We start from the raw sequence: 25,717 nt of genomic DNA on the forward strand, positions 1-25,717 counted from the left end.
TGGTATAGCAGCCTAGTCTATTAGTGGAATATATGAGCTGTAGATAGATTACCGATGTGATATGGCTTTTGGTAACAATTTCCCACTGTACTTGACGTCTCCCGGTACTACCACTACCCAATATCGAGAGTCAATCAAATAATTGCTATATATTTATAAAGGGACCAATTGCTAATAGCTTGTGTGAATTTGGGCTTTAGTGGCAATTGAGACAGCTAGCGTTGTAGTAGACAAGGTTAGTCCAGTTTTAGCTAGCCGTATTACACTTGCAGCAAAGCCAGCCATTTAGTTATTATTACCGGTGCACAAAATGTGAATTCTATCCTGATATTTGACCTATATAATGCTTCTGTTGGCCAGGTTAGAGCTGTAAAGTTTGTTATATACGTAGAGCTAGAGCTATGACTTGAGAACGTTAGAATACTGGCCTCAATTTTTTTATACTATCAGAATCTATTACCGTATGCTCATAATAATACGTTACTATCATTACAACTTCCCATAATACCCTGAGAATAACTGATTTCAAATGAATTTTGTCACTGGTGTAATATGGTGCGAATTACCGGTCGGCAAGTTCGAGTCCTTCAAAGTGAGTGACAATTCAAACACTATTGCTCAATTATTTATCGATTCTGCTGTACCTGGGTAATAATAATAATATAATAACAATCTTGATTAAAGTCCGTTGCCTAGGGCGAAGGAGGACTAATTGAAGTACATGAGGTTTCTAATATAATATAATATCCAGTAAAGGTAGACGGGGTCGATTTCCTTAGCGGTAGACCGCTGATAGCATGAAGGAAAACCTTCTTGACGTAGTGTAATTGATTGCGCGCAGTCAAATACAGGCAGGTAGGAAAACCTTTGCTAACCTCTCTTATGGAGATTTTACCGTCTTAAGAGAAGATGCGAGGATTGGCTTCCAGGAACTTAGTGACCGCGCAGAGTCCTTCCTTGGTGTTAAGGAGGACTTTACTATCTAAGTCTGGGGAAACTGCTCGAAGTATGCGGCGGGTTGCCTCATAGTCCGGGCAGCGTTTGAGGACGTGGGACCCATTGTCGACTCCACCACAGCTGCAGTGGAGTGAGAGGGGAGGGTTCGGGACCTTCATCATCGCAAAATACAGGCCAAAAATCCCGCACCCAGTGCGATGTTGGATAAGCTTGCTAAAGATGGGTCTAGGGGAGTGTCGAAGGAAGTAACGTATCGGATTGGGGTTCCTCCAGGAATTCTGCTGTAATATAACTATATAAGCTATTCAGATTCTGCTGCAAGGAAATAGATGAGTTAGTATACACATTGTTCTGGTATTTGGTTAATAGCTAGCAAGATACCATATGAGGTTACTATTCGGATTGAACAGGTATTTGTAATAGCTATGCTCGAGCTCTTACCAAGATGTATTAGACTCATAATCATACTTTGATGTTCCAAATTGCCTATATCCTGAGTTTACTCATGTTAATTGAATTTTGTGACCGGCGCGAATGGGTAAGTGGTAGAAATTATTGATATGAAAAGAAGCCATTACCAAAGTATTTGCGAATAAAAAAAAATTAAATAAAGAGAGCAAAGAAGAAGTTAAAACGTGGAGAACTCGTATCGGGCGTAGTTCACGGGCGGCAAAGTAGCTGGAGAAAAGACCTGGTATGCTTCTCGGCCCCACTCCTTCATATTGATACCATCAATCCAGTCCTGAGGCTCAATGACAATGCATCCATACTGTGGAACGGTAGCCGAGGAATTGCCGTGCTGATGGCTTTTCTTGACCTTGATCGTGCTGTCCCACTGATCGCAAGTGAATATCTGGATCCCCGGCTGGTTAGAGAAATATTCCATCTGGATACCCGTCTGCGGCGAGGAAAGCGTAATCTGTGCGACGTCGTGGGGTCCATCAAGGATGAAGGCAGTGTCGTAGCCAATGCAATCTGGCCCACACACGCCTTTCAGCTCCTTCAGGTCACGGCCAATGGTCTTGGCCACAGTGAAGTCCAGACCAGTGTGTTTGACTACGCCGAGGCCGGTGGGGTCCAAATACATATCGGTCTTGATGTATCGCTTGGCATTTGGCATGTGCAAGGTGTCGTTGAGCACAGTGTAATCGGCAGGGTTGACAAACGCATTGAGGTTCCAGTAATTGTGGGTCGAGAGCATGACTGGCGTCGCCTTGTCTAACGGAATAGAGATGAGGCGTGTAGTGAGTGCCGGCTTCTGGCCGGTAGTCTTGTTCTCACCAGTGACGGTATAGGTGGCATAGCTAATCAACTGACCGGGGAAGTGCTCAAAGTTGTTGTCGTAAAGCCGAAAAGTGATAGAAGTCGTATCATGAGCCACCACCGTCCAATTTCTCTGGTCATAGCCAATGAAACTGCCGTGAAGCGTATCAGCGCCATCATGCTCGTTGGTAGGCACATGGTACACTTCTCCATCAATACTGAAGGTGCCATTTCGAATTCGATTGGCATACCGGCCTACGACTGCACCGTAGTAAGTGTGGTTGGTCAAGGTGTCGTGGATGTACTCCTCCCCAGTGTCATGGCCAAGGATAATGTCCTGGGAATCGCCGTGTCGGTCTCTGACCTTTAGGCTGGCAAGTCGGGCTCCATACCCGAGGTAGCTTGCCTCAATGCCTTCAGCCTTGATAGTATTGAACTCAAGCGGGTTGGTTGTCGTCGAAACGACACAGGAAGCAATAAGCAGAAGGGTACTTGAAAATTTCATCGCAAAAACTTTGCTCTCCAATAGAGCACCAACAATGGCGGCTAAGAGCTACTCTTTATAAGGTTTCCTTACCTCTACGGCCCGGACATTCTCAATGGTTCAAGAAACGGGAATATCCCCGAGTGCGGGGCTCTTTTCTTTAATCTACGGACATTATTGCCGTACGGCATGAATCGCCATATACGACCGCTCCTCCAAGGAAGGATGAAATTATCGGATAAATGTGCATAGCGTATATGTATCCCCGAGCAAATGTACGTGAAGTGACATAAAAATGCAAAGCAGGTGGCGTCATCATCCTGTGCCTTCCTTCCCCCCCTCTGGTCGGACGGGTTCCTGCTTTTCTGACTTGTACCCCCCTCGTAAAAGTGAGGTGCACGGCCAAGGTCGTACCTTATTCATGCTGTCTTAGGTATACGACGGACATGCATGCCAATTCGCCAAATACTGTACAGTACTACTGTAAGATGCCCCGCATCGACTGTGCTGCCTCGGGATAGTGATGTGCATCAGCGGGGTGGCAGATCAATTAATCCGACTCTACACACGCGAGCCTTACGATCCGCGAGCCAGATTATACAAAAGCAACGGCTCGGGTCTGCCGGGAAGGGTGATTGACCGGGGATTGCTCCGCTTTAGCATACCTTCTTCGACGACACGATGCAGGAGCGGCGTATTTGGGACGGCTATTAGTGTAACGTGCTCCGCCGTCAAGGACTAAAAGCTGCTGATCTTAATGCCGGCAAGAGGGGCCGACGAGAAGGAATTTGTCGACACGAAGTCCAGCAAATAATCGACCATAATTGCTGCGTAATGGCTCGTCGATCCATGGCAACATGATTTGGCGAAATATTAGCTTATAAGGAGCGTAGATTGACCAGAAAGTGTACAACTCAACCCCGGTAAACCATGAAATTGAGCCCTCAGAAGCTATCTGCCTTAGCTGCTACCATTGGAGGCGCATTGGCTAGCGATTATAGCCCATTGCGACTCCCTGCAATGCCATTGGCAGTGCGATGCCCCTACACCAACGCGTGGACTACGACTGTCAATGGGTCCACTCTCAGTGAAGATGGCGCCATGTTCTGGACGGCCGCGCCATTAGGATGGACTGGATTGGTCTCTGTCGACGGTGATGTTTACCAGTACATGGGAACGAATAGTACCGGATACTCGCCTGCCCAGCAGAAGAGCGTTGTGTACGATTCCCAGTATACTAACTTCACCTTCGAGGCTGGTCACGTCGAGGTGCTTGCATCCTTCTTCTCTCCAGTCACTTTTAAAGACCCATTGAGACAATCTCTGCCACTTTCCTACGTGTCTGTGTCGGCCAAGTCCACCGACGGCAAGGCGCACGACGTCTCGCTCTACCAGGACATCAATGGCGGGTGGTCCGCTGGCACGACTAATGGCGAGATCTCCTGGCAGTTTCTGAGCAACGATGTCAAGTCCTGGGTCACCCAGCTGACCAATCCGACCGAGTTCGGTGAAGACAATGACTTTAGCCTCTACGGCAACTTCACGTTCAATACGAACAAGCAACACGCCGAGAACTTTACCTATCAGTCCGGATCTTCCAGCGATGTGCGATCTCAGTTTAGCAAGAAGGGCTTCCTCGAGAATACCAACGACAACAACTTCCGAGCTCCTTCCGACAACGAACCAGTATTTGCCTTTAGCCATGACCTTGGCTCAATTTCCAAGACGTCTAAGCCAATTGTTTACACTCTTGGCATGGTTAACGAACCGGCCATCACGTATCTCACTAAAGACGGTATGGTCTCGCTCGACCCATGGTGGAAGACCAAGTACGACACCCTAGAAGATATGGTCGACTTCCACTTCAACGATCTTGACAGCGTGATTTCTATTGCGGCGAAGTGGGAGGCTCAGCTGCAGAAGGATATTTCAAAGTACTACAAGGTCAGTAAGATCGACTACTCTGAAGCCATCAAGTTCGACTACAGCGCCTCTGGCAAGATTGACGGCACGAAGTACGTGTTTGATCCTAACAATGAGTACGGTTACCTCAACGCCAAGACCAAGGAGTCCCTTCCATCTGCCGGCGTCGACGAATATCGTGCCTACTATGCCATCGTCGCTGCATCAGTCCGGCAGATTATGGGCGCCTACCAGTTCACCAAGCCTTCTCCCGGCGCTGCTAAGCAGGATCAGCCATATGTCTTCCAGAAAGAGATTTCTTCTTCTGGCAATGTTAACACTGTCGACGTCCTGTTCCCTGTTTTGCCTTTCTTCTACTACGCCTACCCAGATATGTTGCAGTACATCATGAACCCAATGCTCGAGATGCAAGAGGACGGCCTCTATCCAAACAAGTACTCGCTCCACGACATCGGTTCGCACTATCCAATTGCTGATGGCCATCCGGATGGCAATGACGAGTACATGCCTGTTGAGGAGTCTGGCGACATGATCATCCTTGCCTATGCCTACTACAAGGCGACGAACGATGCCGCCTGGCTTAAGACTAACTATGCTCTCTTCAAGCAGTGGTCTGAATATCTCATTGAGTTTTCCCTCATCCCCGCCTCGCAGCTTTCCACTGATGACTTTGCCGGCACCTTGTCCAACCAGACTGACCTGGCTATCAAAGGTATCGTAGCTCTGCAAGCGCTCTCTAAAATTGCCGCCGTCATTGACAACGCTAGTGACAGCAAGAGCTTGGGTAATACCGCCAGTGACTACTACTCCAAGTGGAAGACATACGGCATTGATCCAACGAACACTCACACATTGCTTGCTTACCAGTGGCGAAGCAGCTGGGGCAACCTCTACAACATCTACCCTTCCATGCTCCTGGACCTCGATGTCGTTGAGCAAGATATCTTCACCATGCAGAGCAATTTCTACCCTACCGTGGCTCAGATGTACGGCCTTCCTCTGGATAGCCGGCATAGCTACACCAAGTCTGACTGGGAATTGTGGACTGCCGCATGCATGTCGCCATCCACCCGAAAGATGATCATCACTCAGCTGGCTCTCTGGCTTAATGACAACCCTACCTCTCGGCCATTCAGTGATTTGTACGATACCGTCAATAGCGGTGTCCAGGCAGGCGCCTACTTCAACGCACGACCCGTCGTAGGTGGCCATTTCGCAACCTTGGCAATGGCGGCTACCGGCAGAGATATGGATGACTACAAGATGCATTAACGCGTCTCATCCTTTAGCTAACTACTTTTATTTTCTTACTATCGTTTTCTTTCTAGCTTTCATTAAATTTTGTGTTTCTTTTTCTATTCTGTATAACAATGCCGTTCTCCAGTCATTTGAACTTTGATATTCTCATCAATATTAGGACTTATACAATACGTAAATAAAAATACAACGCTTATCGCTTTCGTCGTCGCGGAAGCGGAGCAATCTTTCTCCCGCTTGGAGGAGGGGGAGGGGGAGCCGATTGCCCTGATGCAGCAGAGAAATTGAACCCACCACCGCCGCCACCGGCCCCGCCAGCTCCAAAGTTGAACGAGGGCGTAGAACTGAAGTTCATAGGTGGAGCCGGCTGATTCTGCTGTGGTGTGCCAAACCCATTTCCAGCTGGCGGATTGCTGTTACCACCGAACTGAAAAGCGCCATTAGCCGGCGCAGGCTGCTGGCCAGCAAAATTGAACCCTCCGGTGCTTGCCTGTGCATTGTTGGCATTCGCGCCAAACGAGAATCCGCCGCTGGATCCATTGACGGCATTGCCACTCGCACCAAAGCTGAAGCTTGGAGGAGCGGGTCCTGGTGTGCTTGCACCAAAGGCCGGGGGCTGATTTTCGGTCTTTGGTATACCAAAGCCAGACGAAGGAGCAGAGCTTTGAGCGGCGGAGGCGCCGAATGCGAATCCTGTGCTAGGCTTGCTGCCAATTGAAAATGGCGCTGCAGTACTACTGTCAACTTTGTTCGCCTGGCCCGCGCCAAAGGTGAATTGAGAAGCTAGCTTAGCTTCACCATTAGTAGCTTGGAAGCCACTGCCAAATGATGGAGCAACTGGCTTATCTGTATTGCTCGGCGCGCCAAAGGCGAATGGCTTATGCTCCTCTTTCTTCTCCTCTGGTTTACCAAAGGTGAATGAAGACGCCTCCTTCTTCTCCTCTGGTTTACTGAAGGTGAATGGAGACGGAGACGCCTCCTTTTTCTCCTCTGGTTTACCAAAAGTAAATGGAGAACCCTCCTTCTTCTCTTCTGGCTTGCCAAAAGCGAAAGGAGAGCTTTCTCTCTTCTCGTCAGGCTTCCCAAACGTGAATGGAGAGCCCTCTTTCTTTTCCTCTGGCTTTCCGAAACCAATAGCCGGCTTGTCAGTTGTAGCTCCAAACAATGAAGGCTTAGTAGTCTTGTCGCTTACAGTTGAAGAGGAGCCAAACGAAAATGCAGCTTTTGGCTCGGTCTTATCAGCTGCTGGCAGCCCAAAAGAGACGGCAGGCTTGTCGTCCTTCTTCTCCGCAGCGGCGCTACCGAAAGAAAATGCAGGGTTGCCATCCTTTTTCTCGATAGCAAACGAAAGTTGAGGCTTTTCATCCTTCTTTACAGGAGCTCCAAATGCAAATGGCTTGGAATCGTCTTTCTTCTCCGTGCCGCGAAAGGTAAATGAAGGCTTCTCAGAACCGGCGAACGAGAACGCTGCTTTATCGTCCTTCTTTTCGGTAGCAGCAGCACCAGAGAACGAGAAAAGCGGCTTGCCTTCCTTCTTTTCGCTTTCATCCTTCTTCTCACTAGTACCTCCAAAGGAGAATGCCGGTTTATCATCCTTTTCGGTACCGAAAGAGAATGTAGCCTTGTTTTTCTCAGAAGCCGGACCGAACAGGGAAGGATTATCATCCTTCTTTTTCTCAGAAAGAGCAAGGGAAAGGGGTGGCTTTTCCTCCTTCTTGTCAGTAGTAGATCCAAATGAAAATGCTGGTTTCTCGTCCTTCTTTTCGGTAGTTCCAAAGGAAAATGGAGCAGCCTTTTCATCCTTCTTTTCACCAAACGAAAACGCCGGCTTATCCGTTTTCTCGGTGGCTCCAAACAGAAGTGGCTTCTCTGTCGACGTATTCTTCTTTTCCGCTCCGAATGAGAATGATGGCTCACTCTTTTTCTCCTCTGGCTTACTAAATGAGAATAGTGATACCTTCTTCTCTTCTTCTTTATCGGTCGTCTTGTCAGTTTCTTCCTTACTGCCTGCTGGGCCACGGAACGAGAAAGGCTTAGCGGTATCTAGCAGTGGGGTAGATGGTGTAGAGTCTGTGAAGCTAAATAGCCTCTTCTTTTTCCTGTCCTCCTCGTCTGCCGCTGGCGGCTTTTCCTTAGAAATAAATAGAGTGTCCTTGCCTTCACCAGCGGCTTTTGACTCGAGTTCCTTGCGTCGCGAGAGAACGTCAAGATCTTCCGTCATTGGACGCTGTCGCAACGGAGTGCTAGCCGCCGGTGGTAGCTTAACGGTGCTTGCTGTGATAACTGTCTTCTTGGGCTCTTGGGCGGCAGCTTTGTCCTCTTCGTCCGACAGGTCATCAAATTCGGCGCTGAAAAAACCGGGCTTGAGCGCTCGACCTTTCGGCAGATCGGCCATATTTAAAATAGGCTTAGCAGTCCACTCAATCTTCGGGATCTGAACCGGTTTCTGCTGGTTGAGCTTCTGCATTCTCTGTCGTCGCTTACGCTGCCGTTCAAACAGTTTGATACGCGCTTGAGAGTATAGGGGCTCGGAAGAAGCCTTGACGTCGTTAACTCTTGGAGCATTTACCTGGGCCTGGTTCGCCTTATCTCGGACCTCCACCTCGACAATATCGTCATCTGCTTCATCGGCTGGCGGGGACTTCTCAATACGACCCCGCTTGGCGCGGTTAGTTCGATCAACCGACGGGGAGGTAATTGAGTTTTTTCTCTTTTTGACTACCTCGCCATTGCCAACATGCAGCACACCATTGCTAACCGGCTCCACGACACGTTGCTGACGCTTCAGCGCCTCCTTATATGCAGTTATAATTGAAGTCGGATCAGAGGGGTTCCAGGTAATCTTTGACTCTGAATCTCGCAACGTCGCCCGCTCAGGATAGTCGTTAAACGACATTGGCGCCTGGCCATTGACCCACTTGATTTCCCTCTTATGAGACCTAGACCATGTTAGTACCAATACTTCAACGGGATAACGGATAACTTACGGTGACTCCCCAACGTCTTGCGGGATTCGCGTAAGAGTCACTTGTTCCTCCTCGGCTTGATTGTCCTCTGTAGTATCCATGCGCTGCGCCTCCTGGGCGCCTTCGTGCTTGCTCCCCCAGCTCCACAGACTGCTGAAAGTCCTGGAGATGGTACTGGTGAGCTTATTCAATGCCGACTCGCTCTCTGACTGCTCTATCGCTTCTCTGTGACGTCGCAGCCGGCTCAGCCTCTCCTGCTTCGACGGAGTGTAGTACGGCGCATTGCTGCCCGCGAACCTGGTTGCTGAGCCGGGGATATATCGCGCCCGTAGATGGGTGCCTCGAGGCAAGCTCAGTCGTGAGCTTCCTGCTCTGCCTGAAGTGTGATCCGCTCCCATCTCACGCGACCTTTAAGCAACCAAATAAAAACAAAATAACACTCTACAGCTGGCCGTAATAAAGTAGAAGTAAATGGATTCCAGCTCCTGTAGACGTACGTGTCAATTTCCCTGTCTTGTTCCGACTATCCAACGATAAGTACCTGATATTTTTTTTGTGATTTCACAAATAAATTCCTATCCTTTCAGAGGGTCTTTTTGGTTGGGAGGTTTTGTGGGTTCCCTCGGCAACGCGCCGGATGTACAGGGGTATTGCTACCGCCTACGCAGGTTTGGTGCTACTGTAGTAACTCTCAACTACTGTACTACCTGCTGTATAAGAGAGGGAAGTTGCTGGTATCTGTGTAATCGATGAGAAACTTACATGTACATCTAATGGACCGCAGGCTTGAGGGTGTCGATTGACAGGGGGAAGGAGCGATAGGCAGTACGGAGAGCGCACAGCCGTGCGGTGAAAAAATAATTCACCACAGATCCGATCTATTCAGATAAGAACTACAGTTCCGTGAATATATTTATCAAGCATTATAGAAAATGGTTAGCTTTTCGTGCGAGGTATGTGTTTGATCCTGCATTTCAGTAGAGTTCACTAACAGGGGGTAGGTTTGTAACGATACGTTGGTGAAGAAGAAGCTCATGGGCCACTTCCGGGGCTGCCCTGATGCGTACTTCACTTGCATTGATTGCTCGACTACGTTCCCGGGCATGGAGTTCCAGAAGCATACTAGCTGTATCAGCGAAGCAGAAAAGTACGAGAAGGGACTGTACCGGGGAAAGAAGGGCCAGACCAAGCAGAACGCCCCAAAGGTCGGGGAGATTGAGAAGAAGACTGAGGTTTCTGTTGAGAAGAAATCAAAGGATGAGAAGAAGTCCAAGGACGAATTGATTCCATCGGGTAAGACTATTTCTATGGCTAAGGTGCTCAAGAAGCTGAAGAAGGAGCACAAGAAGGACAAGAGCGAACTGCTGGAGAAGATGACCATCGAGCGGACTCCCAGCGGAGAGATCATTCTTAAGCTCAATGTCTAACGTCGTCGCAGCGCCTGGATGATCTTCCAATAGAACTGGTTTGCCTAGATTGTAGATGTTAGTAACGAAGAACCAAATGAAAATAGAATAACTTACCGCATCGCCCTGGAAGGAGAGCGATTCAGACAAGTAGTCGGGCATCAAGCCGTACAAATATTCGTCCTGTTCAGTCTCAATGACCGGCGTGAAGGTAAAGCATCGCGCTTTATCCTCGCTCTCCTGGCTCACATTGAGCTTGTATCGCACTGAACCGTTGAGTCCGCGTTGCACGCAGTTGAACGTCACAGTCCCGTCCTTTTCGGTTACAATATCGTTAACTACAACTCCGCTGAGATCAGTTAGCAGGTTGATAACGGCACTGGACTGCGACGAGTCGTTAGAGTAGCTCTGCTGCTCGAGCTTAGCCTTGAGGACCTGGATCTCATCGCTAGCGTCCTCCAAACTAGATGTAAGCTCCTCGATATGCGACTTCAAAAACTCAACCTCCTCTTCTGTCTCGGCGTCCTGCTTGGTAATTTTGGCGCTTGCCTGCTCGCGCAGCTTGCCAATGAGCTCGTCGGCTGCCTTAAACCGCTTCTCCGCCGCCTGTTTGTACTCTTTCAGCAGCTTTTCAGCCTTGGTCTCCCGCAGGTCCTTCAGCTTTGCGAACTTGGACTCGATGTCCTTTGCATCTTGCGGAAGTTCCATTTTGAATGTGAATGGCGCAGGCTTGATCCCGCGTCGCGGAGTCTGAGGAATTACGCTTGTCCTCAATGCGCCGATACGCGAGGCAGTCACCAATTGAGGCGTCTTAATGTTAGTAGCGGTGGGCTTTTCGACTTTTGCCTTCTTCGCCGCAGGAGTGCTCTCCTCCATTATGGAAGCTGACCGTTTCCGCTGGTTAATCAAAGGGGTATCTGGAGTCATTGGCTGCTTCGACTTTTCGGCATTGGCCTGCTTAGCAGGGCTCCTTTTCGGCAAAGGCTTCTTCTTGCTTTCAGGATCTTCAGCGCTCTTGTCTTCCGTGACCTCCTTGAGAATGGAGGTATCAACAAGGCTACTGTTATTATCCTCGATAATTGCGCTGGAATTGACAGAGTCGTCGCCCTCCTTCTTCTTCTTGGCCTTGGCGCGGTTCCGGGCCCGCTTGGCTGAGTTCTTTGAAACGCTTACGTCGCCCTCTACATTCTCCTTATTGTCTGCGACGACGCTGGTGTCCGTGTTCGATGTTTGATCCTGCTTCTTCTTCCGCGAAGCGCGCGTTTTCCTGGCCGGGGGTTCGTTGATTGAGACGTCCCCTTCAACAGCGGCTTTCCCTTCCACAAGCGTATCCTCGGGCTCCTTCGCAATCGACTTCTTCTTCCTGGGCGGCATGGTTTTTTTTCAATATTAACGTGAAAATCGCGGTCGATTTTTTCCCCAAAACAGAGTGCGGCGTTTCTTTATTTTACCGCATTTTAATCACTCGATCGATCGATCGATATCGATATCGACAATTCGTCCGCAAAGCGAAGCCTCAGGGAGGTTTGGGGGTACTGTACTGTACTGCCCCCCCCCCCCCCCCATTGCTACTTTTTTCTAGATCTTATTCGAGGGCCAGCCCTCGAGCTCCCGCTGCGTGGCCGGCCGCGAGGGTTATTGTGTGGTAAAATAGCGGAGGGAATCTTCAAAATTTCAAATCGCAACGCCGACCAATGGTTAATCGCTATGTCCCTGGTCAAAGCATCGTATAGAAGCCTGCTTCGAGCTACGCGGGTAGCGTTTGTCGGAGACGTTCCGACTATGCACGCTGCTCATCTGAAGATCCGGGACGAGTACAAGGCCAACGCGGCCCAGACGTTCTCCAAGGAGGAGCTGGACGAGAAGCTCCAGTACGCTCACGACGTTGCATTGATCCTGAGGCGAAACATCGTCCAGGGCGCAAAGGACAAGACCTCTGAGAACGATCGATATGGTAAGTAAAAATGGGTACTGGGGGAGGGAGTAGGCTAACAGGGATAGTTCTCAACATTCATAGCGAGACCGAGCTCGGCGATAACGAAAGCATCAAAAAGAACAGGAAAAATACATCTGGCAAGCGAAACACCCTTACTGGAGAGCTAGTCGACGAGTCCGTGCCAGGCGTCGGTAATTAACTAACCATTGACTTGTAAATAATCATCAAATTTCTATCTACCACCTCTTAAGCGGTGTTTAATGCTTCTTCTTCCACCTCTTCGATGTTTAATCTTCAAATCAAAACAGTGAGAAATGCTTCGCTTCTTCTTTTTTTTTCTTCTTATCGTCCATGTATAAAATTGGAGGTATTAATGCTTCTTCTTTTTCTTCTTATCGTCCATGTACTTGTCCTTGTAGATCCACGACTGGCCGACCATGTTGGCGCCGCGCTCGCCTGCTTCGCGGTAGAGCTGGGCTGCCTTTTGCAGGTCCTTCTTGCGGCCCTTGCCGCCCTTCATATACATGCCCGCCGCCTCGCATAGCGCGTCAGCGTCGCCCAGCGCGCCGGCCATCTCAAACGACTTGAGCGCCATGACCTCGTCCTTTTCGGTGCCCCATGAGTGCAGGTAGGACATGCCGAGCTCGTACAGCGCCAGGCCGATGTGAGCCTTCTTCTTGGAGGTGGGCTCCTCCTCGGCGAGAATTGACTTAATCCACGACATGTCGCGGGACAGGTCGCCACCCTCGCTGGTAGGAGAAGTGGGCGATTTAGCGGCGAACTCCTCAATCGACTTCTCCATGGCGCGCTTGAGCCACTTGACGGCTTCCGTCGGGTTCTTTCGCACGCCCCAGCCGTGGCGCTGCGCGAGCCCGTACAAGAGCATGGCTGTGTTGTCGTTCTTGTAAGCGGCATACTGCCAGTGGTATGCCGCTTCTCGCAAGTTGCCCTTCTCGTGGAGGTCAATGCCTGTAGTGACGTGCTCCTCAGCGGTCATCTGCGCGAAAAGCTTCGTCGAGAGGTCCTCCTCCCCGTCCTTCTTGTCCTTCTTGGGCATTGAGTGTACCGTTGGTGGAGAAGTGTGCAGATTGGACGGGTCCAGGCCTACATGGGGGCTCTTGGTGATGCCCAGCTGCGGCGCAGAATTGTTGTTCCTTGTAAAGGACTGGAAATTGATGCCAAAGTTCGACGGCGACCGCGGCGAGATGGTGCTCGCCATCGAGAGGCGCGTCTCGATCCGCGGCCGGGCCGGCCGGTCAGACAGATGAGTTTCCGCAGTGTACAATGACGCGGCGTCGCCAACGCTAGACCGACTGCTAAGTGGTCTGTGCTGTGGCAAGATCTGGGGCGGGAAGGCGCCCGAGGCCCGGGCGGACTCAAACGACCCCCGTGGATGCTCAATTGGCGAATTGTGGACGGTTTCCGCGTCAGAGTCGTCGCTATCATCACCTGGGGCCGGATTGCTATGGCGTATCGTGCGCTGAGAGTAGACGGAGTCGCGAGAGGTGCGCGCTGTGTAAACGGACCCGCGGGCGCTACTGGTTGTCGAGTACTGCGAGTAGACGCTCTCGCGACCTTGGGGCAGCTGGGCAAAGTCGGGCAGTGTCGAGAGGCGGAACGAGTCGAGGATGCCACCGCCGCCAAACCCGCTGGCCCGGCTGGCGACCGAGTCGGAGCGGCTGATGATGGACATGCGGTCGTCGGGGGACCACTCGCTCGACGTGTCGTCGAGCACAATGGCGGTCGGGTGCTGGACGTTCTGGAACGTCGTGGTCTCTGGCGGCCTGCTCAGGAGCTCTTCTCTTCTCTCTGGCATCTGTCTCTCTGGCAACTGTTTCGCCTCGAGCTGGGCGACCTCGTCGCTACCGCGTTCGTGGAGCTTATTGGCCAGCCGCCGGCTGTTCTGTTCCAGCAGCCCCAGGGGGCTCACCTCGTTCTTGAACGGCTTGTCCTTTCCTATCATCCCCATTTAAGTGGTCTACAAATACACGTCTCTACAAATCCGCGGACCCAAAATACGCCTTCTCCGTTTATACTCCAACTATGGAAGTGTTGAAGCCGGGACAAGTTTGATGATGGTATGGTACATGCGGGCACGCGACTCCCTCGCCAGCCTATTTTTATGCACGGACGTATCACCCTCGACCACCTCGAGACGAGTGCTTTGAAAAAGCGTCGAGAACGTTTATGGGGGCCAGCCCCCATACCCCCGTGGCTCCGCTACGTGGAGGAATGTTGCCTGGAATCTACACCCACCAAAGGGGGGGTACGACACAATTTCATTTGTCGCCGACATTGGGGGCGCCCTCTCCACTATGTACTCCTACTGCGTGTGTACCTGGTACACGTTGTACATGTTTACGGTGATGCTATATATACCAAACCCCAGAGACAGAGAGACACGGTGGGTTAAACAGGGCACGTTTTAATATTCGGCGTTTGACCTGGACCTGACAGCTCAGACGTTGGACGGGGTGTAGCTACCGCCTGCGCAGAGCACGGATGCCGGCACTCAAACTTGTGCCGAGATATGAACCCTTGTCCAATTAAAAGGTACAGTGTATCTCCTCCTGCGCTATGCCCCTACTGAGGGACCCTGGCCACCAACCGACTTCGCCACCGACGACACCGCCAAACTCCATGACCCCAAAGCTCCCCAACTACCCGCCAAATCTCCCAAGCCCCAAAACGTTCTCGTGTCGCATTCGGTGCCATGGGCGGAAATAAGGGGGGGACGAGTGGAGACGGTTGTTCTTTGTCGCCGCCCCATATGAAACAGAAATAACGTTGTCTCGCCTGCACAGCACGTACCGTTATTTCTGCTGCACGCACAAGCACCGTTGTATAATGGGGCCCTGTGGGATGGCAGTCCATTGACGGGAGCATCCCCGTTGCAACGGCTGGTGGTGGCTAGTAACACCGATTCGCGAGATTTCGTCGCATTCGGGCCATGTCACGAGAGACAATCACCGGCTAGAGCAAGCCAAAAGGGCCTTCCCCGCGCCCATCGCGCCCGGTCCACCGCGGGAGAGTACAGTCCCTCCCACGCATTTCATAGAAAAGCAACTCTAAGACAGGAGCGAGGGGGGAGACCCGACATTGAGCCTCTACCAGCATACAGTACCAGCATTGGCCGTTTCGCTTACGGAGCTTGGTACCCAATAATTATTATTTTGCTGTAATTTAATCGCACATATCCTGGCCGTTTGTGCTACGAAGGAGCATCGACTTGGTCATTTACCATATCCGCCCGAATAGCCTGCCCCAGGAACCTTTTTTATTTTTTTTGCAATTTCTCCCTCCACTCCCGGCAAAAGTCAGGGACTCAGGGTCCATTCACACGGTACTACAATCACTCTAGGCTTAGCCACCGGCCCTCCAGCGAGTTATCAGGTCAAAGTACCAAAAAAAGCGTCGTAGGGTTGTAGTGCATGGACAATAACTCTGTGATCAACATCGCGACAGCGCTGGAGCTCCAGCCGGACACCCTGTCCTCGTCCTCGTCCTCCAATGACGACCTCAGGCGCACGGCCCTCACTGGGTTCAAGCGCGACTCGATCCCTCGCAACAACAACAACAACAACAACAACGCCACCGAACCTCCTAGCGGGCCCGCCACTGCCACGACTAGCGCCGGAACGACCGGGATAACAAGGGCGACGCGCCCAGCGGGGGAGCTTCACGATGACGCCCGCAACGAGGAGATATACCGCAGCTTCTACTTCCCGGACAGGAAGCGGTCTTCCTCTGGCTCCACTGCGGCCAGTAGGCCCCAAACGCGCACGAACCCGAGCTCGCTCACGTCGTCCCCGGTGTCCTTGAGCAACAGCATAAAGTCCTTCCCGTCGCCGGCGCGACCGTCCTCGGCCGCATCGAAGCACCACCACCACCCACCCCATCCGCAGCCACCATCGGCGCCGCTACCGCCGCAGCCCGCGCAACCGCAAGTGCCACAGCCTGCGCAGCCGCAACCGCCGCAGCCACAGCCACAGCCACAGCCGCCACAGCCGCAGGAGCTGATACGCCCGCGACCGAGCATTGATGATCTCATGAAACCGGGCGGATCAGCCAAATCAAGCGCGTCTTCGTCCTCCAACAGCTCGTCGAGCAGGCCCACGGCCGATTCTACTAAAACCAAGCCCAAGAAGAAGAAAGGCTTCACCATAATGTACAAAAAAGACCCGCTGGCGTCGTCGGGGCGCACCTCGTCGAGGTACTACGAGCGCATGGGGTCGAGGTCCTGGCTGCCCTCGATCAACACCAAGCGCACGTCGAGCATGCTCATCCCGCACGTAGCGCCCGAGGAAGAACCAAAAGAAGAGGAGCCAATTGTCGAGACGCCCTCGACGGTGGGTGGTGGTAGCGGTGGCCGCCACAGCGCGTCGCCGTCGTCGCAGGTGAGTAGCTGCAACAGCGGCGCAGGCACTCCGCCGTACACGCCGGAATGGCCCAACTTTGCGTACCCGCGGACATCGCGGCGCCCGGCGTCACAGACCTCGAGCGGTCGCGCCATCAACTTGCGCCCGTCGCACCCGTCGTCAATGCGCTCCCAGGTTACGAACGATAATGACTACGACTCGAAACAATCTACTAACAACCACAGCCACCCATTGAATCACGCGCGTAATAATAATACTAATAATAGCACCACGAAGCTCTCGTTCTCCAACGAGGCGTGCGACGAGGACGCCGCCGAGATGATTGGCGCCGTGCCGCCGCTCTCGCTGTACACACATGTCCCGCGCATCTTCGGCGAGGAGCCGCCCCAGATCAGCGGCCACACCTGCGTCCTGGTCAAGAACAAGTTGTTCATCTATGGCGGCAAGACAGGGGACGGGTACTCGACCAGCCTCTACGTGTTCAATTGCATCACGAGCACCCTGGCTAAGGCCGCGACCTCCGGCGAGGCGCCGCCCATGGTGCTTGACGCGACGGCGACCCTGGTGCGCCACAAGTACATCTACTACTTTGGCGGCATGGACGCCAAAGATCGGTGCCGCAACGACCTCTATACGTTCAACACAGCGACTATGACGTTTGCGCGCGCCCCGCTTGAGCCGCAGGACCAGCGGCGCCCCTGTCCGCGGCGCGGCCACTCGACGGTGGCCCACGACAACACGCTCTTTGTGTTTGGCGGGTTCGACAGTGACGGTGAGGCGCTCAACGACGTGTGGCGCTTCGACATGGCCAATTCGGCGTGGTCCGAGGTGCTGAGCCTCGACAAGGACACGGCCCACTGGCCGGCTGCCCGCGGCAACCACTCGGCCCACGTCGCCCAGCCGGGCAACGCGTCCTCCGAGTCAGCGACAACAAAAACAATGGTCGTGTACGGCGGCAACGACGCCACCACCGTGTTTGGCGACGTGTGGATCTTCGACTTTGAGCGCGCCCGTTGGTCCGCCCTCGGCGACACGGTCGTCAAGCCCGACCCCAACACGCCGCTACCGTCCTCCCCTGACGACTCACCGGTCACCACCAGCCCGCCAGGCTCGCGCAAGCGCACGCTCCACTCGGCGCACCTCTCGGGCAAATACCTCATGGTCGTTGGCGGCCACGACGGCTCCGACACCGTCTCGACCCTCGACATCCTCAACCTCCTTTCGCGCCGCTGGACCATCCGCCAGATGTACGGCCTCCAGAGCCTAGGGCCCTGCTACCACTCTGGCATCCTCTACGACTCGCGCTACTACATTGTCGGCGGGTTCGACATGAACCAGATCCTCGTCGGCCTCCAGGTCATTGAGATCCCCATGTTCCCTTGCGTCGCTACTTAATTGTACCATAGACTTCTTTTTAATGACTCGTTTGCTAACTATTCCCCCCCCCCCCCGAGAAAGCGGCACAATTGCTTCGCAGAGAAGAGGGCCCCGAACCCCCCGTAACTCCGCTTCGCGGAGTGGTTGACCATCATCTATCGGCAACTGTGCAATGCCTGTTACTCGGGGGCTAGCCCCCGAACCCCGTAGCTTCGCTTCGCGGAGATTTACAGTCATGCGCTATTTGATCGTACTGAAGTATATTAACAGTTATACTACTGGTAATGTCTTTAATTGAGTTCTTTGCAACGTCACATCACTTCTCCGTTTCTAGGGGACCACCGATGTAAGGTCGCTCACACCGGGCTTCCTTTTATACGTGTCCACTTTCTGTTTTCACCACCCAATTTATAAGGCAATTGGTTATACTCTAGACGGCCTGAACTAGTGCAATTACCACCAAACGACTCCAATTGAAAGCATTATTATTTTTGGCTCACCTCAGGTCGCTGATTGACTCGTTTAGCAACCTCCAGCACACCAACAGGTACGAATTCTCGCTGCCATTGTACGAAGCACTAGTGAAACTTGACCGCACATAAAATTGCCCGCCACTAATAAAGTGGTAGTTCAATCCATATATCTTCCAAATTTGTGCCACAGGCGTTGACAAACATTACGCTGTAGGCGTATCCCGCTTATCTCCTTTCGACAGTGACAAGATGCATTTACCGGTAATATTATCTGATGCTATTGCCCAGTCCTAAAATGAAGTCCTAATACGTCATCAATGGCGAGACATCAAAAAGATGAGCTTACATCCAAAGAAGTACCGGTAATAGCAATCCCGCTTATGACGTTTCAAGAATAGGTGTTTGGCTCGTTATCGCCGTCAATGGTATAGCTCCTCCCATCCTATCTGTGGTGATCATTAATACGAATACGCGTGTATCCGATTCGCCGATAAACCACTCCTAACTGAGTATTAGCTACATACCACTAGCTATGCAATACTGTGAGCGGCTACATAGCCCTATTACTACATATGTTACATTTTTTTTCGATTTAAAAAAAAGAGCGTTACAACGAGACGTTCACGGGTCCAGTTTGTAATAATCCATCGTTGATATGAGCGGTTGAGGCGTCGTGCTCCCTGTTGGAGAGTCTGGAGCGGCCCTGACTCACCACACAGGGGGGCTTGGGGGACCAGTCCCCCCATTACAACAGTTAGAATATATAAGACCTCCCCTGGAATTGTTTCGCAGAATTCGTCAATTAGGAAGAATCTCCGCGGAGTGAACCCCCAGGGGGGTTAGTCCCCCCCAAGTAACCTCGAGATGGCTCAAAATCCCGCGAAGATGGTTACCCCAGAAATGTCGTGGATCGGCCAAGACCTGCTTCGTAGATCCCCCAACGGTCGCTAGGGCCACCGGACCCCATCAAAAGGGGTCCAGAATGGGTAGGGTAACGAGCTACCCTAGGCCCGGCTTCTCTAACTAACTCCAGCTGCAGCTCTGTCCCTTTTGGCCCCACGACGAAAGCTTCCCCGGCACCAGAGAGCCCCTAGCAGGTAGTGGAACAGGGGTATTGTGTGGAGAGCGGCGCACGCGGCTGAGGGAAAAACTTTTCCGCCTGCATAGGCGAGAGACACACGGGGCAGGCAAGAGGCCACGCGCAGGCCACCCCAAACCAACCCGCAAACCCGCAAACTCGATCTGAGGGTTGACGGTTGTCACGGACTGGTCAGAGAAGGAATGTTTGTGTTCCCGGCGAATGATGACGGGTACCGCAAGCGCAAGCGGGCGCACAAGGCGTGCGAGCAGTGCAAGCGGCGGCGGAAGCGGTGCGACTTCCCGCTCGGCTCGAAGCGGTGCGAGCCCTGCGAAAAGGCCAATATCTTGTGCAGTCTGGCGCCCGAGTTCGAGCTGGCAGAGAAGGCGTCGCGCCTAGACGATCTGGCACAGCAGCAGCCGTTATCCGCTCCCCAGCCTCAGCTACCTCAACCGGGAGCCTCCGGGATGGGCCCCCAGCCGGTGGGCCAGATGTTCGACAAAGCGTTCAATCCATTGAGGGTCGCCAGTGCCGAGTACTCCGCCGAGGGGGCACCTCAGACCAAGGCGATGCGGCCGACTATGGGGCCCCGGGCGACAAGCTACAACGCCGTGCCGCAGGTGCGCAGTAAGCCTCTGAGGAAGCATAAGCGGACGAGCTCGCACAGCCCGGGCATGGTAGCCGCCTCAGTGGTTTCGCCTAATCCAAGCGTATCTAATCCGACGAGCCGTCCGGGGAGTGGTGCAGTGAGGAATGGAAGTAGCAGTTCCGCGACAACTACACCATCTCCTTCGGCTCTGCTTAATGACTACTCCAAACAGAGCCTAGCAACAACCCCGAATGGTGGAGGAGCAATTGACCGCGAATCGATTGGTGTGTGGGTCAAGGGAGTCACGGCCCAGCAGCGGCTCAATCCACACTTGTACACATATTTGGCGTCTATCAACGCCTTTTCCATGCCTCTGCGGCCGAACCGGGAAGCGCTAATTGCATTATACTGCGAGTCGATCCACCCCGTCCTTCCACTGCTCGATCGCGACCAGTTTATCAAGTTGCATAACATTGGCCAGGCCCCCACGTTACTGTTACATGCCGTACTGTTAGCGGCGGCGAGGCACCCGGAAGCAGCGCAGTACTTGGGCCACCAGTCGGTGCGGCAGTTTTGCGCCACGACAGCGGCCAAAATCCGGGCGTTGCTGTATGCCGAGGTCGAGCAGGACCGGCTCACCCTGGTAAGGATCTATGCCCTGTTGTGGCTCCACGCCGAGGGGCCGGACGGCCTCGAGAACAGCTGTAGTGACATGCAAAAGGCCGCTCACTACGCTATATCCCTGGGCATCCACCACGAGCGTCCATTTGTAGACAAGGAAGAGCTGTGCAAACTATGGTGGTCGGTCTGGTGCATGGATCGCATCAATGCGTGCGTCAATGCTCGGCCGATCATTATTAACCTCGAGGACGTAGGGATCAAGGTTATTTCGCATGCGGTTCACCCGAAATTAGCTGAACTTGTCACCATGTGTATGAAGATTGAGCGTGTCATCTACCTGTACAGACCGAACCACCAGCGCGATCCGGAGCCTCCAGGCATTGACCTTCCGTTTGCAGAAAACGCCAATGATCCATTTACAGCCTTACTCGGCCTGCTCCACCACACTGCTATCATCTTGGCCCATAAACGAGGCGCTCGGTCCCTGGGCCCCGAGGCTACAGACTCGGCCAACCAAAACGCCAGTAGCAATAGCAATAGTCCAGCAGATCGGACATTGGTGCATGAGAACATCGCTTCTCGCGCCGCAGGAATCACGGCGCCCATCGTTGGGGAGGCTGACGAGAACGAGACTATGGGCGTTATGTACACTCCCTTGACGATGATGCTCGCCGAAGAGCAGATGAAGAAAGAGAATGGCCTTCCCTCTCCCGAGGAACGCCTTTTACGACAACTTCAACAACAGCAACAAATTCAACAGATACCACAAAAGCAGAACAAAGAAGGTCAGGCTCATGATGAGCGTCGCACAGAGCAGCTTCTACTCACCTCAGCCGGCGCCATTATCCGCATTCTCAACAGTACCCCAAACATCGCACCGCTTCCATTGGTCCCGTACTGTGCCTCGCTCACACTTACAGTCTTCCTTCGCACGTACCCCCGGCCCGATCTAGAAACCGGATACAACTGGAAAGCTAGCTGCTTAGTGCTAGAAAAGATGGCCGACCGGTGGTGGGTCGCCGGAGCCATGGGCAGCATGGGTTGGAACGTGTTTAAAAGCCTTGAAGAGGAGGAAGCCATGCGCCGCAAGGAAGCCGCCGCGGCAGCGGCGGCCGCTACCGGCGGTTTCGCCATGGGTCCCCAGCCACAGCCCCAGACGAATAATGACTTTGCCATGTTTAATGCGCCACTCGATGCTGCCGGCGACGCCATGTACACAGACCAGATACCGATGGAGGAGCAGTTTCTCAACATGTTTTCCGATCTGCCGAACCAGACCTCCTTCCTTGACCAGGCGATTACGTTGGAACCTTTTTCTAATGTCGAGCCGTGGTTGCAGGAGAAGAAGTGACATGATTATTTATAGACGAATCCCCTATGAATCACTGGGGGATATACCAAATCTACATATTTATTGTAATTAATACCAATTGACACTATTATTACCCATGTAATTCATCATGTCGTATTAATAAAGATAGTTAAGTACTATAATATGTACTTATTATTAGTATATGGGTAATCTCAGTACAGCACTATGTCGGAAGCTGAAGATTATAAAAACTTTGGCAGTATGGTAGATGCAGTCAAGACGCACACTTTCATCATGCTCTTGACTCTTTAGAATCTATGCGTAGTTGCTATTATCTTAGCCCTTTCGGCTTGACCATCTTTTTTCACCCTCTCCACCGTTATCGCTTACACCAAGATTTTCACTCTTTTTTCTCTGTTATCGATCACACCAAGTCTTTCACTCTTGCGCTATCAACTACATCAAGGGTGCTGAATAAAATAAGCGTTACAAATAATAGCTTTCCCAGGTGCTACGCTATACCTTTGAAAACTAAATAAATGCGCATATCTATATCTAATCAGAAGTAGGTGAGCCGCATCTGGAGCGGCGTTCACAAGTCAAGTGTGTTCAACAATCAAACTCAGTCTTAGTATTCATAGTTAAAGTACTAAAAACTTTCCAAAGCAGACCCTGATTTGTGGCCACGGCCCCTATGACTTCATAAAGCTACCTAACCACCGCGTAATTGCCAAACTGCTCATTAAAACGGCTCATTAAAACGGCTTATTTAATACGGTAGTAGCAACCACTGGCAGATGACCACGAAAAACACCACCGTCTACATACAATCGATAAATAAACTACATTTCACATCGCTTTGGTTCGCGTATGGTTCTGGTTCACCGGTTATTCTCTCCGCTTCGCTTCGGAGAGGGCTCGCATGACGCTGGGGATAAGGTGATTTGTGGGCGGCCCCGGCGAATGAAATTTTTGCTGGGACCAATCCGCGACGTTCATTTTTTTTCGTTTTTCCACACTCAAACCACACCACCCCCAAAACAGGACAAAAGACCTGGCAACTAACCCCTCCCAAAGTTACCCAGAACCATGTCGATTGCACGAAACTTGACTGGCCGAGTCGCCTCTGCTCTGCGAACCCCAATGGCCATGCGACGAATTGGCGCTGCGCCAATGGCCATCCGACGGGTGCAGATGACCCAATTGCGACAGTACTCGGCGGCCCACGAGGAGGAGACTTTCGACGAGTTCACCGCCCGATTCGAGAAGGAGTTCGAGGAGGCTTATGATCTGTTTGAGGTCCAGCGAGTCCTCAACAATGTGTTCTCGTACGATCTGGTCCCAGCTCCAAGCGTCATGGAGAAGGCATTGCAGGCTGCCCGACGAGTCAACGACTACGCGACTGCCAGCCGAGTGTTCGAGGGCCTCCGATACAAGGTCGAGTCCAAGGAACAGTACCAGCAGTACCTTGATGAGCTCAAGGACATTCGAGAAGAGCTTGGCATCACCCTCAAGGAGGAGCTTTTCACCGAGAACTAAGCACTATATATATATCTGTCTCCCTCTATATAATCTTTTCATGTTTGTTTGCACACCTTCGATGATTTAATTTGGCAAGGGACCAGTCCCTAATTTAGTCGAGCAGGGTCCAAATGGGCCGATCGTAGCGCGAAGTCGCATTGTCGGTGGCCCGAATTAGCCAATCACGGCGCGCTGAAACGACCGCTCCCAACCTGTCTGCGGCTCGGCCAAAATTGATATTGAAAAATCACTGGACCTTTTTGCAAACTCGAAAGCTGAGGATTGAAGAGGATACATAAAAATGGCCGGAAGTACGTGTGATTAGCTGTGGGGTAATATTGAATAGGAGCTAACTTAGTGTAGCACTTAGAAAGGATGCTGCCATCGAGCAGTTCTACAAGATGCGTGAGAACACGCACAAGAGCTTCAGAATGAACCGAAAGAGCGGTCCATTTGTGTTCATTGTGGCTGCTTTGATTCCATCTCTGCTGTTATACACTGGTTACCAGGTTGCGGTATGTTTATTTTTGGACGAGTTGTGGATATCTGGATATATACTAACTGGTGTACAGGGCAAGACGAGCTTTGTTGCTCGACGACGGGACGAATCCGTTTGGCGATCCAACTAGCCTTTTTATTAACGGTAGTATTGCATCGGGTTCAATTCATATTTAATGCATCAACGACGGAGCGTAGTTGGAATATGTTTATATTTGATTTTATATTTGATTCTTTAATGAATGAGACGGAGATTGGTACCCCAATATGGCAGTGTGCATTGTAAATTGGCTTAGAAGGTTAATAAGGTCTGCTGAGTTATAATTGGACCTTCAATTGAATAAAAACAGAGATATTAATAATGATCCGTTGTACGTTGGCATGGAAGAGCTATAGAACTGGTAATTGAAAAAAAGGTAAGGCGGGGTAGCCTGCAGATCATCTTCCACTGAAAAGGGAGAATAGTTAGTTATATGGAATACCGGTAGATTAATTCAAAGTATGGTAATATTATATCATCTCTAAAATTGGATACAGAATGGACGTTGAAGAGATGGTCCGCCTTTACTAGTCCAACTCATGCGATTCACCACATACCAAACCAATCCGTGTCTCTGCAGGCAGTCAACATTCAATCAGCTTTAATTTGTATTCATTCCCCACCCTCGGTCACAATTCAGTTGATACGAGTACCCCAGAGTATATTAATGAAAGCCACCAGTCACAGCTCAATTGGTATGAGTATCTCAAGGCATTAAGCATAGCCAGTGATAGTACAACGTATGATTATCCACTCAGTAGCCCTAGTGGTAGTAGACGGCAATATATCCTGTTAAAACACGGTAATACTACCGGTGCTAGACGTACTGGAGAATAGTGACGGGTAACTCTTTCGAGAACATAATACATTATAGTAGACTACAGAACTTGGTCTGAGACGTGAAGCGTAACTGAATAGGTGAGTGGCAAATGACAGTAGAAGACCCCGCGCGATCTTCGGCTTTTTGATCGATTACTTTCGGTACCACATTCGAGTAATCTTCTGATTTCGCATCTTCTTCTGGAGCTGGAAAACACCGTACATGAGCGCCTCTGAAGTTGGTGGACAGCCCGGAACGTACACATCTACCGGCACAATTCGATCGCAGCCTCGAACAACCGAGTACGAGTAGTGGTAGTAGCCACCACCGTTGGCGCATGAACCCATGGAAATAACCCACCGCGGCTCCGGCATCTGATCGTAAACCTGTCGCAGCGCCGGAGCCATCTTGTTGGTCAGAGTGCCCGCCACAATCATGATATCAGACTGTCGTGGCGATGCTCGGAAAATAATACCCAGTCGATCCTGATCGTATCGCGGAGCAGACACATGCATCATCTCTACGGCACAGCACGCGAGACCAAACGTCACGGGCCAGAAGGAACCCTGTCGTGCCCAGTTGGCAATGCCGTCCAACGAGGTCAGTGCATAGTCGATTGCGCTCGATGGCTTCTTTTCGCTCGGCAGCGGGTAGTCCCGTGGCATTGTAGTCACTCCAGTAGGATCAACCGGCGACCGCACACCGCTCACCTCCGTGCTCGCCAGTCGCACTGCCTGCTGCCGCAGCACGCCGCTCGTCCTGAATGCCTGTCGTACAGTCGTTCTCGACAAGTTCATCATCGTTATGCAAATTAATA

General features: G+C 51.8%; 12 protein-coding genes across 12 annotated transcripts; 7 read left to right on the forward strand and 5 right to left on the reverse strand.

Moving 5' to 3' along the window:
* Positions 1-1,585: 1,585 nt before the first annotated feature.
* Positions 1,586-2,725, reverse strand: TRVA0_025S01882 (aldose epimerase family protein; the record flags this gene model as incomplete). Its single annotated transcript, XM_076685509.1, has 1 exon — positions 1,586-2,725. One exon carries the CDS (start codon positions 2,723-2,725, stop codon positions 1,586-1,588), a length of 1,140 nt encoding a protein of 379 aa, XP_076540323.1.
* A 999-nt stretch (positions 2,726-3,724) lies between these two features.
* TRVA0_025S01904 (uncharacterized protein) lies at positions 3,725-5,899 on the forward strand (the record flags this gene model as incomplete). Its single annotated transcript, XM_076685510.1, has 1 exon — positions 3,725-5,899. The coding sequence occupies one exon, from the start codon at positions 3,725-3,727 to the stop codon at positions 5,897-5,899; it is 2,175 nt and encodes a 724-aa protein (XP_076540324.1).
* A 178-nt stretch (positions 5,900-6,077) lies between these two features.
* On the reverse strand, positions 6,078-8,951 carry TRVA0_025S01926 (nucleoporin FG repeat-containing protein; the record flags this gene model as incomplete). The annotated part of the gene is made up of 2 exons (XM_076685511.1): positions 6,078-8,823; positions 8,872-8,951. The coding sequence occupies 2 exons, from the start codon at positions 8,949-8,951 to the stop codon at positions 6,078-6,080; spliced, it is 2,826 nt and encodes a 941-aa protein (XP_076540325.1).
* An 831-nt stretch (positions 8,952-9,782) lies between these two features.
* Positions 9,783-10,277, forward strand: TRVA0_025S01948 (uncharacterized protein; the record flags this gene model as incomplete). Its single annotated transcript, XM_076685512.1, has 2 exons — positions 9,783-9,803; positions 9,852-10,277. The coding sequence occupies 2 exons, from the start codon at positions 9,783-9,785 to the stop codon at positions 10,275-10,277; spliced, it is 447 nt and encodes a 148-aa protein (XP_076540326.1).
* On the reverse strand, positions 10,274-11,630 carry CSM1 (Csm1p; the record flags this gene model as incomplete). Its single annotated transcript, XM_076685513.1, has 2 exons — positions 10,274-10,321; positions 10,374-11,630. The coding sequence occupies 2 exons, from the start codon at positions 11,628-11,630 to the stop codon at positions 10,274-10,276; spliced, it is 1,305 nt and encodes a 434-aa protein (XP_076540327.1).
* A 408-nt stretch (positions 11,631-12,038) lies between these two features.
* Positions 12,039-12,391, forward strand: MZM1 (Mzm1p; the record flags this gene model as incomplete). Its single annotated transcript, XM_076685514.1, has 2 exons — positions 12,039-12,210; positions 12,258-12,391. The coding sequence occupies 2 exons, from the start codon at positions 12,039-12,041 to the stop codon at positions 12,389-12,391; spliced, it is 306 nt and encodes a 101-aa protein (XP_076540328.1).
* Positions 12,392-12,562: 171 nt separating this feature from the next.
* Positions 12,563-14,161, reverse strand: TRVA0_025S02014 (tetratricopeptide repeat protein; the record flags this gene model as incomplete). Its single annotated transcript, XM_076685515.1, has 1 exon — positions 12,563-14,161. The coding sequence occupies one exon, from the start codon at positions 14,159-14,161 to the stop codon at positions 12,563-12,565; it is 1,599 nt and encodes a 532-aa protein (XP_076540329.1).
* Positions 14,162-15,623: 1,462 nt separating this feature from the next.
* On the forward strand, positions 15,624-17,966 carry TRVA0_025S02036 (Kelch repeat-containing protein; the record flags this gene model as incomplete). The annotated part of the gene is made up of 1 exon (XM_076685516.1): positions 15,624-17,966. One exon carries the CDS (start codon positions 15,624-15,626, stop codon positions 17,964-17,966), a length of 2,343 nt encoding a protein of 780 aa, XP_076540330.1.
* A 1,736-nt stretch (positions 17,967-19,702) lies between these two features.
* TRVA0_025S02058 (uncharacterized protein) lies at positions 19,703-22,060 on the forward strand (the record flags this gene model as incomplete). The annotated part of the gene is made up of 1 exon (XM_076685517.1): positions 19,703-22,060. The coding sequence occupies one exon, from the start codon at positions 19,703-19,705 to the stop codon at positions 22,058-22,060; it is 2,358 nt and encodes a 785-aa protein (XP_076540331.1).
* A 1,050-nt stretch (positions 22,061-23,110) lies between these two features.
* Positions 23,111-23,560, forward strand: COX6 (cytochrome c oxidase subunit VI; the record flags this gene model as incomplete). The annotated part of the gene is made up of 1 exon (XM_076685518.1): positions 23,111-23,560. The coding sequence occupies one exon, from the start codon at positions 23,111-23,113 to the stop codon at positions 23,558-23,560; it is 450 nt and encodes a 149-aa protein (XP_076540332.1).
* Positions 23,561-23,843: 283 nt separating this feature from the next.
* On the forward strand, positions 23,844-24,171 carry TRVA0_025S02102 (uncharacterized protein; the record flags this gene model as incomplete). The annotated part of the gene is made up of 3 exons (XM_076685519.1): positions 23,844-23,853; positions 23,906-24,057; positions 24,115-24,171. 3 exons carry the CDS (start codon positions 23,844-23,846, stop codon positions 24,169-24,171), a joined length of 219 nt encoding a protein of 72 aa, XP_076540333.1.
* Positions 24,172-25,052: 881 nt separating this feature from the next.
* On the reverse strand, positions 25,053-25,700 carry TRVA0_025S02124 (NuoB/complex I 20 kDa subunit family protein; the record flags this gene model as incomplete). Its single annotated transcript, XM_076685520.1, has 1 exon — positions 25,053-25,700. One exon carries the CDS (start codon positions 25,698-25,700, stop codon positions 25,053-25,055), a length of 648 nt encoding a protein of 215 aa, XP_076540334.1.
* Between the last annotated feature and the right edge of the window lie 17 nt (positions 25,701-25,717).

Source organism: Trichomonascus vanleenenianus, assembly GCF_965637985.1.
Source record: "Trichomonascus vanleenenianus strain CLIB 3782 genome assembly, contig: TRVA0_025S, whole genome shotgun sequence".
In the NCBI taxonomy this organism is placed as follows: Eukaryota; Fungi; Ascomycota; class Dipodascomycetes; order Dipodascales; family Trichomonascaceae; genus Blastobotrys; species Blastobotrys vanleenenianus.